Here is a 12,293-nt window from a genome sequence, read left to right as displayed (position 1 = left end):
TGCTTTTTTTTTTTTTTCTTCTTTTATTATTTTTTTATTTGTTCGCATTTTTTTCTCCCCCACCCCCCCTCCTGGTAGAAGTGCGCTTTCCACCTACCAGACCCTGAAAGAAAGTGTCAGGAGCCGGTGCAAAATCCGGTTAAGTTCAAGAAGACATTTGGAAGTCCAGGAGGCCAAGCAGTTTGAAGAAGTGTAAGCGATTTTTTTCCTTCAAAAGAATATATTTTTAAAGAAACCAGCCAGCTCGCGGCAAGCAACAGCAGATTTTTTTTTTTTTTGCCTCTTTCTCCTATTTTAGATCGAGAGATTTTTTTCCTTTTTTTCTTCTTTTTCTTTTTGCAAAACAAAGCAAAAGACAGCATAGAAGAAAGAGCAAAATACAGAAGAAGAGGAGGAGGAAGAGAGGGCAAGAGAGGAAGGGGGAAAAAAAAAACAAAACACCAACCCGGGCAGAGGAGGAGGCGAGGAGGCGCGGCGGCGGCGGCGGCGGCAGCGGCAGCGGCGGCGGCGGCGGCGGCGGCGGCGGCGGCTCGGACCCCCTCCCCCGGCTACCCCCATCAGTGCAGCTCTCCGGGCGATGCCAGAATAGATGCCGGGGCAATGTCCCGCCGCAAACAGGGCAACCCGCAGCATTTGTCCCAGAGGGAGCTCATCACCCGTAAGTGTCTGCGGCTTGCGCGCCAGGGGCCGGAGGATGGGGCTCCGGGTGCCCGGGGCTGGGTACACAGGGCCGGGCCGAGCGCCGGGGCCGCCCGCGGGCTCGCAGAGGCAGACGCGGCGGCCCAGAGCATGGTGGGGGGCGGGGGGGGCATAGGAAAGTTTCTTTGAAGCCCTTGGAGTCGGAGCGCTGTGCAGTCAGACGCGCCTCGGGCTCGAGGCCCTGCGAAGCGGGCTCCGGGCCGGGGAGGGGGCGCGAAGCCTGGAGGAGGTGTGTGTGCACGCGGAGCCTGGCTGGACGCTCGCCCCTCCGAGCGGCGTGTGTGGCGGCGGCGGCGCTGGTGGCGGGGTTTGGAGAGGAGGGGGAGGGGGCTGGGGGAGCGGAGGGGGAGGGGGGAGCCGGGAAGTGGGGAAAAGTTGGCGAGCGCGTGGGTCCGCGCTGACGGCGCGGGCGGAGGAGAGCGGGGTGCGCTTGGGCCTAGGGGAGACGCAGGGCGAGGGGCGGCTGCGGGCGCCGAGTCCTCGGTCGCTGCACCCGGCGGGGCAAGCCGCCGGCCACGCCGGTCCTAGGATTCCGCCTGCGCCTTTCTCTCCCTCCTCTTGCTATTTGCAAAAGAATCCAGCTGCGCGGCTGTTTGCTGGGCTCATGCCCCCCCCCCCCATTTCCCCACCTCCGTCTGTCTCCTGGGATGATCTTGTCTTCTATCCCCCATTCCAAAAAAAAAGAAAAAGAAAAAGAAAAAAAAAGGTGGATTGGGGGTTGGTGAAAAAGCCCCGCCATGGGGGAAAAAGAAGGCTCGTCAGCTAGGATGAAGATTGGGATGTGCTTGTAAAATAGGGGGAAAGAATAAAAAGAACAAAAAAAGAAAGGGGGGGGGAGGAGAAGAGCCCTATCAATCTCTTACCCATCTTTCTATCTCAGTATCTTTCATCTTCCTTCTCTAGATAAACAAGGCAGGTCGCAGTGGAAATCCACCCGTCGAAATCGTGTGGATTTCAAGCAAGTGGCCGGGCAGGCAAAGTCAGGCAGCGGGTCAGAGACTCAGCAGCTTCCAGCGCCCCAGTTGGGTTTATTTAGAAAAGGGAAAAAGCGAGCGCGAGCGGGCCAGGTACGGTGTTTGCAGGGGAGCTCGCCCCGAGTACCCGCGCAGTTGCACGCGAAGGGCGGCTCGCAGCGCTCCCTGCCCGGCGCACGGAGCCCGCGGGGCTGCTGCTTCGCGGCGCTCGAACATCTCCCCGCGGTCCTTTCTCTCGCGGTGCCTAGGTCGCCGTTGCCTTTTTTTTTTTTTTTTTTTTTGATTGCAATAGAAATAAAACGTTCTCTGAGTGCCATCGAGACCGTGGGCAGGTTGTGTTCCTGCAATCCTCGGAGCACCTCGTCGGGCTGAGGCTGGGGCCGGGCAGCCCTTGCGGAGCTGGAGAGGGCTGCGCGTCCAGCCGCAGCCGAGGACTGGCTGCGGGGCGGCCGAGAGCCGAATATTTATGTTATATTTTAAAAAATTTAAATAAATAAATAAATATATAAAAGGGGCTCTCCCCTCCCCTGAACACCCAGCACAGGAGCCATCTGCTCGGAGCATTTGCTGCTGCCACCTCTCCTTTGTTACAGCACATACATTAGTAAGAATTTGTGGATTTATTATTGTTTTTTGGGGCAGGGAATAGATTTTAAAGTGGGGTTTGCCTTGGGAGAGGGATTCGGTTTTGGAGGGAGGGAACAGAACTTCTCTTTTATTTTTCACCATTGTAACATTAAAGAAGACTCACTGGTTGCATTTTAAACAAAATGTTTTACAACCAGATTTGAGCCTGGCTTGATCAAGGTCCTTTTGGCCAGTTGACATTTCGTCCTTTACCTAGCCAAAACCATTGCTTATTCCTTGCACCCCCCCCCTTAGGTGGTGTACTGGTTGTTACAATGTATGTATTTGCAGAGGTTAATTTCTCTAGGAGGCAATTTGCCCCTAGTAGCCTCTCTATAATTGCCAGGGTTGTTTTTGAGGAAGGGGAGGTTGGGGGGGGTTGGGGAAGGGGGAGTCGTCAGGGCTCCATTGCCAAGCTGGAAGCATCGAAAGGAGCCAGGAGTGGTTTGCAGTTGTGTGTAAGGGGGGAAGAAGCAGGTAGGTTTGCTTTGCTTTTGCTCTCTTCCCCTCTGGCATTCCTGGGACATCAAGAGAAGGCCCTGGCCAGAAGGACGGGTGGCAGCTGGTCGTGGGGGACAAGGCGTGCCTGCTGGTGCAACATCCTTCCACCCTTCATTTGTTTCCCTTCTCTCTCAGCCTTGCACCGGTGCTGGGGAAAATGCCGCGGCCACTGGAGCTGGGGGGGAGGGAGAAGAAAGAGGCAAAGGAGAAGAGGTGAGGAGGAAGAGGAGGAGGAGGAGACAGGGGCAGAGGGTATCTTGCCTGCCTTTCAGGGGCACATGGAGCCCAGGGCATGTGCAGGGGGTCAGGCAGAGAGAGTGGTCCAACCAGTTTTCAGACAAGGCTATTTATTATCAAAAAGCAGCTGGCTTCTCTGTTTGTCCTGTGTCACCCTGGAGGTGGGAGTGCAGGCAGGAGAATGGCAGGAATTGGATGCAGTTGAGGCTGCATGGCCTGTGGAAGTGCCTCTCCACAGTGATGCCGGAGTCATGGGTTTAGGGTGCTCTGGAGCCCTGGCCAGCAGGACCAGCGCTGTCATAGCCCTCACCCCAGAGGGTTCACATTCTAGATTTTAAAATTACCCAAAATGTGCAGCTTCCGTGGGGTGGCTGCCCCTGGTTCTTTAGAGACAATGTAACTTAGGATGACTGCTGGTCTGGGAGACATGAAGAGTACACAAACAGCAAATGATCTTGGGGTGGGGGGCATTGCAGAAGACATCTGTAGTGAGCCTTGTTAAATGTACAGACAGGGCCCGAGAGAAGAGAAGTGAAGTATAAAACAGGGTGGGGGACAGCTGGGGATGAAAACCTGGGCTTCTGGTTTGCTTCAAAATGTTTGACCCAGATGGATATGGCTTTTAGAAGCGGAGGACGACAGACATAGCTATTAATAAAAACAAACACAAAACAACAGTGACAATAGTGAGGAGGGAAGAAGAGGGGCAGTGGCTGACCAGGCAGAGGGAGGGCTGTGAGCTCCGTGCCAGACAGGGAGGGTAGGGGAAATTGAAATGGAGTCGGGTCCACGAAGGTGCTCTAAGGCTTTCCGAAGAGTGAGATGTTCCTAGTAAATGATACAGCCCTAGTGAAGGTGATTTTTGTCAACAACCTACCAACAGGTTTCCTTGGAAGGTCAGTAATTTTTCGTATGAATTCCCAATTTTGCAAAAACAACTAGAGACCCAAGGCTTGACACGGAAGTTAGGCTAACTGTGTTAATTTCACAATTGCCTCTTAAACTGGGTTTTGCTCTAGCTGTGTTTTGGAGGCGGCTGGGTTCACAACGACCTTAACTCTCTGGGGTATAGTGTATTTCCAGTTGTCCACAATCTTTCAAGATTGGGCCTCTGATGAATTTCATAAGATGAGGGTCCTCTTTTTTGTGGAGGGGGGATAGTTGGCAGGGGAAGGGGGAGTGAAGGTTGTCTCCCTTCTGCACAGAGGGGAACCCCATATCATTAGAAGTGTGATATAAGTCAGCTGCTCTGATTCCACGGGAGAATAAAAATGTGTTCATCAAAGGTGTTATGCCAGGCTGATTTTATTCATTTGTAATTCACACCTGAGAGAAAACAGCCGTGAGCGTATTTTAACAACCCTTAATATTTTTAAAGGGTATTCTTTCCCTCCCTGAATATTATGTACATATGCATATTTCTTTCTTTGAGGGTGGGAGCTTGCTATCTGCCTGTGCTTTGGCCTTGATGATTTTTGTGTGGCCTTCAGAGTATTTCGTACAAGAAAACGAGTCATTCATTGCTCAAGTGCTAGAGTGAATGCAGTTGCTTTGGTGAAGCCGGCCTTAGGAACGTGGAGGGAGGCTGAGGTCAGCTGGCTGGGTGTGGCTGTCTGCTGACCCCAGTGCAGGACTCCACGGGTCTCCCTGACCAGAGAGAAAGGCCAGCTTTGGGTGCATCTGACAGTAATTAGCGGTGCGTCTCAGGTGAGATGGAAGCTCAAGGAACAGTTCGTTTACAGATAGCAGCTTCCGACTGTAGAGAGCACCAGTTTCTAGCGCCTTATCAGTCTCGAGCTCCTGGCGCTGTCTTTTAGCTTAGAACATGTCTTGCACCAGGCCTTCCCTTCTTCATTCTCATCTCCTTCCTTGATCGCTTTGCATTCTCTGTTGCTTGTTGTGATAAAATACTTTCCAAAATAAACTTTCAGTTGAATTGGCTTTTCGTTGATGGCAAGCCTGAAGCGCCGAGCTGCGCCTGGTGCCACTTGGCAGCTAGGGGGAGCTCGGTGCCCGTGTCATGGCTTGGCGCCGTTGCTACAATGGGCCGGGAACGGGCTTCCACCAGCAGCCCAGGCAGTTTGCCTTGCTGCAAAATGTCTTAAGTGTGAAGTTGTAATATTGATTTTCCTGCGGAGATTCGAGCAGGACAAAATGAGAATAAAGTTTGAGAAATCTATTTTCAAGCTATTGGCATTGATTTATAAGCCCTCACTAGGCAGATGGGAGTATTTTTCTTTTTTTCTCTTCTTTTCCTTTTTTTTTTTTTTCTTTTTAAACAATTAAAATGGTAAGTTTTGAATGGGTGCATTTTCCCCTATGAGTCTGTGGTCTTGACTTTCTGAAAATCCCATCAGACTGTTCAGGCATTCGCGATGGAATGAAGGGATCTGGGAAGAGCTTACATCATTTTGTCCATTTCTGTGTTGCATGTCACAGACCCAGGGAACGGTCGAGAATTGCTGCTTTTGGGAGTCATGCTCCTAAAACAGCTTGATGAATGGAAATCCTTTTAGCTCAGGTTTTATAACACTTGGATTCTCAATTCCATTTATTAGGTAATGTTCCCACTGTACTAAGGGAAATAGCACCATTCCCCAAAGATATCAAATGCCAACTCAAATAACGTGTAAAACTTTGTTTGGAAGGAGTATGGGCTTGCTAGACCCAGCGTCGCTAATACCTTTCACCCTGAACAGTGCCCTTAATGGATGGCTTTTAATGAGACTCTTTTTCTCCTAAACATGTAATTTAGTGCTGGGGAATATGTGTGCTTTTGATCAGGGGATTTCTGGATCTATAATGTCTTCTCCAAGTTCAAGAAATAGGCAGACAGCACAGTTAACCTCGAGTCTTATGGTTGAGTTCAATATATGGGCAGAAGAGGTTGCCCTGAGACAGGAAAGAGTGCTTTATTCTAACCTGAAAGAGAAATAAATTAGGTCAGACAAAAGCCTAGTGCTGTCATCAGCTGAGAAAGAGCCTTCACTCTCCCGTACAGAGGGCCGGCAATTTATCTGATGATTTCTCTACTTCATTTAATGTTTGAATTGAGCCAGTTGTAAGCATATCGCGGCAGCGAGCTCATTTGACAACTCAGGAGATGAAGCGGCACGGTCACCTCGCAGCCTTGGGCTGGGCAGTGGCCTTTGGCCTGTAGAAAACCGTTAAAAGAATTCACTTTAGAAATCCCCGGCCCTTTGCCTTGGAACCTGGGAGAGTGTTCACAAGCTGTAACTAAACACGGACTGCAGATATGACGATGCTTGATAAGACGGTACATGCGGGGAGGGGAGAGATGGGGTTCTTGACCTTTGGAGGCTGCCTCCTGCCTTCCCTGTGGCTTGAGGAAGGCCCCCCTGGCTGTCCGGCTGGGGTCTGTCTTTAGCCGAATCTCTCCAAGGACTTGGGACTCCAGGTTTGGTGCTGGGGTCTCATATGGGAAGACAAGGGAAAAGAAATGCTCTCTGGGGCCCGCACCCAGCACCATAGAGTCAAGTGACTGCTGCTGGCCGAGCATCCCTCTCTGAAGGTGGTGTTTGCTGTAGGCACACTGATGGGTTTTTTTTTTTTAATGGGGAGAGAACTGGGGATGAAAGTCTGTCATCAAGCTGCTCTGCGTATGGCTTTGTCACTTCTTTATTTACTCCCATGACGGGGTCTGGAGTCCTCGGTGTTCTGCCCCCTCCACCCCTCACCCCGCTCCCTACTCCGTGTACCTCTCTTCTTTCCCGGGGAGCCAGATGCCCCTGAGACCTGCTCAGGTCCAGGTCCCCGTTTCTCTACCCCTCCCTGAGAAAAGCCGTTTGTTGACTGCCTCTCTGGAGCCGTAGTCTCCCCAAAGGCCTGCATACGGAGAGCCACCAGCAGGCAGTTTGGAGACCCACGGAAGCAGAGGGACATGCTCCTTCACTCTTCTGGCATATTCTGCATGAACTAGTGTGTGTGGGGGGGGCGGTGCACGGGGAGAGGGGAACAGCATCGTTTTTTACTGGCAAGAGGGACACCAGATCGAGCTTTGATTAATGGTGCTACATTCACTGGGACTTTTCGTCCGGCGTTTTGACATATGCAAGTCTTTTGTGTAGTTGCTGAAATTGAAGAAATTCATTCTTTATTTCTTCTTCCAAGAGAGCTGATAATCGGCTTGGGTGTTGAATTAGCCAGCCTGAGCTGTTTTAACTATAATGAAATCCCAGGCCACACAAAATTAAGTAACTTCAGTGTAAAAAAAAATGCCTCGGTTGCATACAACTTTTTTATGACCCCCTTCCACTGAAATCGAAATACATTTGTGGATGTTCCGATGAGCTCTCTGCTAAAACAATGTATAAAAATGACTCAAGAAAGTTGAATGCCGATGTTATTGTGATGCACGTGTGCTTCAGAAGTGGGTGTGCTGCTAGGATTTTTCTTTTTTAAATGAGGTCATGTTTAAATTTCTACCTTGGAAGGGAGATATTGAAATGGCTTGTGTCCTTGCTATTTTGTTGCGGGCCTCGGAGAATGTCCTGCAGCGAAAGGCTTGCAGTCCGGTGTCCTGTATGGAGGGTCCTTTTTTCTCCTTCCGCTTAGCACCTTTGAAAAAAGCACAGCATTAAATAAAACAAATCTCTTCATTTGGCCTCAAAGAGCGCTTTTATATTCCGTCATTATGAGCACTGTTGTGGCTCTGAAGATTTAAGGCATTTGCAGCTTTGTGGACGCTCCTGAACATGCTTGGGAGGGTTTCTATGGTGGTAAATCTTTTTTTCTTTTTTTCTTTTAAAGCAACTATTTTATTTATCAAAACATAGGTCACTCTATTCTTTGGTTTTGTGGACTTGGCTTTTTACTAGTAGCCTCTTAGCAATGGACAGGATCTGTGAAGGCACCTGGACGCTGCTTTCCTTATTCCTTTGGCCTTTTCCCCCCTGCTTTTGAATGGGTAAGAACAGGCCCCGTGAGCTCAGTTTTTGGAGTTCAAGAGCAGTAGATGAGGTGTGGGGAAGGGAAGGTTGGACAGTCCATGGCTAGCTAGAGGCAGTGTCTTCCTAGGAGCTGTTTTTAATATGTCAGAGTATCCTGAAACCAGGCTGGGGGCTGTAGGGTAACAAGTATACATGGGCTTCTTTCTCCCACGGGGACACTTTCCCATCCAGTGTCTGCCACCGGGTCATGTGACTGAGGTTCTTCTTGTCTCCCACACCACCCCCTGCGGATCAGGAATCCCCACCTTCCTGAATGCAGGCTAGGCTCAGGCCTCCTGCAGGCCTCCTCAGCCAGACCCTCCATTGGTTGCCGACAAGGTCGTGCACCCCCAGTCTTCTCCCTGTCTTTCACCCGGATGCCAGAAATCTGGACAATTTCATTTGAGGGTTGTGCTGTGTTTGGCCTGGAACAGACAGGGCCTCATGGGGGCGGGGCGGGGGGTGGCTCCGGCATGCACCTTTCCTTCCAGGCGATCTGAGGGTGGTAGGGAGGAAGCCTTTGGAGGGTATCAGGGGTGTGTGCGGCCTGGGCCAGCAGCTCTGAAACCCCTGGCCCGGCTGCACTGCGCAGCTGTCCTCCGGAGAGGGCAGGTGGTCAGGGGAGGGAGTTCATCTGCACAATGTGGCCTGCTTCCACCCTCCAGGCTGTGTCCTAGCAGGGCCAGTGGCGGCCCTAGGCCTTGATGGCTGCAGGAATTCAGTGGCCAAATGGGGTTGGGCCCTGGATAGGGGCTCCCACCCTCAGAGGCGTTCTAATCCCTCCTGACCCTGTGAGGACATTCCTCCTGATGCCTGCCTGGCTGGGCCGACGGGCTGCTCTGATCTCTGCCGCCTCTGCCGGGCACTTCATTATTCCCAATGTTCGGAGAACTTCATAAAACCTCTTGTCGTGCCTTTAAGCGTCATCTAGTCATAGATTATTTTCTCCACCAAGAATTGATTCCTTCTCTCTCCCATCTACCCGTCTCCCTCCGCCCTTCCCCATGGTTGTTATTTTCTCTTGGATCCAATAAATTAAAAATTGATGGCAGCTCAGAAAGTGTTGCGCTCCGTCGAGAGTGCGTGTTGGTGGTGGTTCAGTGTCGCCTGGAGTCTCAGCCCCTCCCGGAATGTTTGCGGGGAGGAGAATGAAAAGATCCTTCGCAGATTATCGGTGAGCATGAGCTTGCTGGCAAAGGCTCCGTCTTCGTAGGAAGCAGGTGTAAAGTCTCCAGTCGGATGCAGAGCTCTGGCGGAGGGATGCTGAGCATTTCTTGTAAACATGTGTACACATCAGGATGGCGGCTGTGACGTTGGTGGCACACGATTTTAAGAGCCCGGCACCCCTCCCCCCACACCCTTCTACCCATGCCCCCCCATCACTGAAACAATAATTCTTCCTATGTTTCTTCTGGACTGTAGCCTAGCCGTTAGAAATTTGGATCTGAATCAGTGCAGGGTAAGGGGGCCATGGGCCTGTGTCCTCTGGGTGCAGCAGTGCACACGCACTGTGCTTGGTGGGTAGCAGGCAGTTGGCCCCTCGGCTGGAATTCCCCAAAAGGCAGGTGCAGGGGCAGTTGTTGCAGATGGACCAGGGCAGGGGGGGCCCTTGGAGCCCTGCATGTGGGGGAAATCTCTGGCCAGGTAAGGCCATGCTAAGCCCTTGCAGCTGCTGGGGGCCTGTTGGCTGCTTGGCTGATGTCTTTCCATTTCTGTCTTCTGCCCCAAATTCCTTCCCAGCGGAGCTCAGGCATGGGGGAGTTTGACTTCGGATCGAGTGCTTCCCCATCTACTTAACAACAAATATCCATTATTATTTGTGAACCCTGATTTCATTGCTTCTAAATGCGTGTATCAGCTGGGAGGAGGTGTAGCCTCGTAAATAAAATGTGGTTTTGTTGTAAAAGAAAATTAACTCTGTGTGTGTTTGTGTGTGAGAGAGAGACTATGTATTTGTCCATGAGCCTTAGGATTTCGCATTTCAGAGCCCACCCCAATGTGTCAGCGTACATTTGAGCAAGGTGCCTGCTGCATCCATTCATTTTTCCTCTTGATGAGTCCAACGTTTTAGCAACCCCGCACTTTATTCGGCTCATAATAGCGAGAGCAGCAATATTTCCCAGCGCTGCCTGACACTTGGGGACTTTCTCATGAAAGCAGAAATCATCTTGGGGGAAAGACCGCGTCTTTGCGTCTTTAGTTTGCCGGACGGGACAGCCTGAGGGGCTGGTTTGTAGGGTCTGGGAATTCAAAAAACTGTTTTTGCTATGTGTCTTTTCTCTTTCCTGGTGCTTTCTTAGTTCTGGGTGGCGGTCTGGGCGCTCTGGCCTTCCCAGCAGAGGCCTGGTTCTCCGAGCTGTGTGGGGCCGTGAGGCTCCGGATGCCCTCAGGCCCGGAAAAGGAGGGTGCGGGGAGGGCCAGACACAGCCTGCTTTGCCCTTCGCTGAGCTGGGCCAGGGGGCTCTTTCTCTTTTTATTTCTTCCATTATCGATATGGTTCTAAGAAGGGCCGTGCACACGCGCACACACACGCACCCCACACACCCAGCTCAGTATCCGCCTGCCAGCGGAAATGAAACCACAGCCCGTCTTTGGGGGTGTCTCCAAAGGCCATGAGCATGAGCCTTCAGGCTCAATAAGCCGTCCTGGTCGACATGCTGTGTGTGACCCAAAACTTGACAGTGGAGGGGTTCTCATGCTGCCTCTGCTGCCTGAACTTTGGGGGTTACGTTGTTGCCACCTTCCTGGGAAGTATCTCCCTCGGCGGATGAAGCACAGAGTCCCCCTTATCCCCCGCCCCAGGAGGGGAGAAAGGAAACCCCATTCTTGGAGTAGGGTGAACACCCCTCCTGCTGTCGTCTTGAGTTTTACTTTCAACACTGACAGTGGGAGGGAAGATTTGTTTGTTTGTTTCTTTTGCCCCTGGATTCCCTTCAAGGCAGCGAGCTGGGTCCAGGGTCCTGGGTCCAGAAGGTCAGGTTCAGGGCCATCTGTGGGACTGGGGCAGGGCCTGGCTGCTCAGGGGGGCTTGGCTGCCAGGGGGCCGAGGCAGGACTCACAGCTGTAGCACAGCGAATGGATACTTTCAGACGCAGTGACTGCTGCAGGAGGAAAGTGAAAAGGCAGAGAGAGCCAAATAAAGGAAAGAATACCAGATGTTCAAAAAAAAAAAAAAAAAAAAAGGAAAAAAGAAAAGAAAAAAGAAAAAGAAAAAAAAAGTGCTGGTACCAAGTCCTCAGCAAAAGGTAGAGTACAGAGAGGCAGGAATGCCTGCGAACAGTTATATGACCTTTGCTAATTTTTAAAGTAGTCTCCGTTTCTTTTGAATGAGAAGATCGAATTGAAATTATGTAGCTTAAAGCCTCCTAGCAGAGAGGAGGTCCTCCCGGCTTCCTAGAACTCCTCCCAGGGGAGACGACAGACAGGCAGGGCTGAAAAAGTTAATGAAAAGCAAAACAAAACAAGGACGAGAAAGATTAAATTATTAAGCGGCAGGAAGCACCTCCCCATCCCCAGCAGGAATGGTCACACTGCAAGTGTGGTGGCCTCAGGGAGGCCGAGGAGCTCCAGGCCTGTGGGCCAGTGGCACTCGGGCGGGTACCTTCACCCTTCCCACCGCAGAGCCTGCCCCTGCTCCTTCTGAAGTCTGTTTCATTTTGTCCTTTTTTGCTTTTCAGCTCATTTCCTTTGTGCCTCTCTCCTTTTTTTTTTTTTTTTTAACAAAACAATATTTTGACATCCTCCTCCCGTCTATTAGAGTTCCCGCTCTAGAAATGGCGCACAATACATCCTTATATTTCTAAAGAACTGTTTTCACAGCCCTCTCCTTTGGCTCTGAAATTATGTATATGTAATTGGTAATTAAAGGTGCAAGCTTTTCAATATAAACAGTATTGCTCAATGTTAGATCATTAAAGGGAAAAGAAGCATCGAATAATTACCTTTTCCATTCTGACAAACCGTTCGCAGGAATCTGGTACCCCCTGCAACCACCGTTCGGCGTGAGGGCTGTGATTACATTTCAGCCATACCAAAGCACCTTTTCATAAAATAAATTGGTAAATTAATTATGTAGCATTGTCTTGCAACTCTGTTTTAAGTAAACTCCCGATTTCTTTTTTTAAAGTGTAATTAATGATTCCCGGGGCTGGCTTGGTGAAAACGGTTTCTCTTACCTTCTCGGTCAGTGTGTGTGTGTGTGTGTGTGTGTGTGTGTGTTTCAGAGGTATGGAGCTAACATTTCAGATTTCCTCATCTTTGGGGTATTTTTTTGCATGCCTTGGGTCTCCTGCATGTCCAAGGGTGA

The 12,293-nt window shown here is 50.8% G+C and overlaps 1 protein-coding gene across 4 annotated transcripts in view; it reads left to right on the top strand.

Annotated features, from left to right (window-relative positions):
* Positions 1 to 468: 468 nt before the first annotated feature.
* The window catches only part of BCL11B (BAF chromatin remodeling complex subunit BCL11B), a 93,773-nt gene continuing 81,948 nt past the window's right edge, over positions 469 to 12,293 (top strand). For 2 of the 4 annotated variants that reach the window (XM_045073482.1, XM_013057322.2), the window contains exon 1: positions 469 to 658. In XM_045073482.1, the coding sequence (XP_044929417.1) occupies positions 601 to 658 (58 nt within the window). In that variant the 5' untranslated portion in view covers positions 469 to 600. The remainder of the gene's footprint in view (positions 659 to 12,293) is intronic. The other 2 variants (XM_045073484.1, XM_045073483.1) reach the window with 1 other exon arrangement.

This window comes from Mustela putorius, unplaced genomic scaffold (assembly GCF_011764305.1).
Source record: "Mustela putorius furo isolate JIRA1106 unplaced genomic scaffold, ASM1176430v1.1 tig00000129_pilon_pilon_pilon, whole genome shotgun sequence".
Taxonomy (NCBI): domain Eukaryota; kingdom Metazoa; phylum Chordata; class Mammalia; order Carnivora; family Mustelidae; genus Mustela; species Mustela putorius.
This window is presented reverse-complemented; position numbering and strand designations above follow the sequence as displayed.